This window comes from Sphaeroforma arctica, assembly GCF_001186125.1.
Source record: "Sphaeroforma arctica JP610 unplaced genomic scaffold supercont1.9997, whole genome shotgun sequence".
NCBI lineage: Eukaryota > Ichthyosporea > Ichthyophonida > Sphaeroforma > Sphaeroforma arctica.
The window spans coordinates 1-1,000 of record NW_014030561.1 but is presented as its reverse complement, the minus strand read 5'-3'; the positions used below and the strand labels follow the sequence as shown (position 1 = coordinate 1,000).

Genomic DNA, 1,000 nt, shown 5'->3' with positions numbered 1-1,000 from the left:
ACCCTACTACTTGTATATAGACACCAGTTGTATTATATATATATATATATATATATATATCATACCCTGTCTCAGACCCACTTGCCCATATTTATCTCATCTCCAATCTCAGTGACGAAATAGACACACTGCGCGGTGCCCTGGAATGGTCCAACCGCAAACAATGGTGGCCCGAACTACACATTGCAGGTACCTACTCCACCAGGGTTTTATGGTTTTAGGGTTTAGGGTATCCCGTGTGAATAGTATACATAGTGCGTATTATCGATCACTTCCGTGGATAGTACACAATGTTTGTGGTCTATGACGTACAGTAACAGTGCTCGTCCCTGATTGACTTGACACTCAATACAACCCTACCTACCTTCTATATATACAACCCTACCTACCTTCTATATAGTACACCCGCGCAAAGCCATGGAGCTGCTGAATGCGCGTCAGCGTGTGTTCAAAGTGGCCGAGACGGTCCAGAACCAGTCGCCCTTAGAGGAAACATTCGGACCGGTACCAAAAACGAGCGGTGCAGGTGCGGATGTGGGTGCGGCTTCGGGTGCGGTGTCAGAGGAAGGTGGTGCAGATGTGAGTGCCGGTGATTCGTGATGAGACGAGATATAGACAATATAGATTGCAAGGTCTTAGTTGGGGTAAGGTTTGTATATACCCGATCCCAATCACAAGGCCAATGCCTATCAATGCGCCAAGTGTAGTGTAGTGTAGAGTTTGGGGACCTGACGGACAATCAATAAGGATGCGGGTGCTGAGTCATAGGAAGATGACTACGGTAGGAGTGAAAAGGATTCAAGATGGGACATAGACACTCAGTTAGTTTGTGTACGGTTTCTACCTACTCGATACCAATGCTCTTGTTATTGGTAGTGTAGAGTTTGCATACTTGAGTACATTGGTTGTGAGGTAGTAGGTGTATGTCAACACCGCAAATACCCAACGCAAGATGCTATACCCTTACCAATGTGAGGTTAGGTTGTACCCAATGGGGGTT

The 1,000-nt window shown here is 46.1% G+C and overlaps 1 protein-coding gene across 1 annotated transcript; it reads left to right on the top strand.

Moving 5' to 3' along the window:
• Nucleotides 1–417: 417 nt before the first annotated feature.
• Nucleotides 418–579, top strand: SARC_17192 (hypothetical protein; the record flags this gene model as incomplete). Its single annotated transcript, XM_014288711.1, has 1 exon — nt 418–579. A coding segment is annotated over one exon (162 nt), but the record flags the coding sequence as incomplete, so codon positions are not given.
• Nucleotides 580–1,000: the final 421 nt, after the last annotated feature.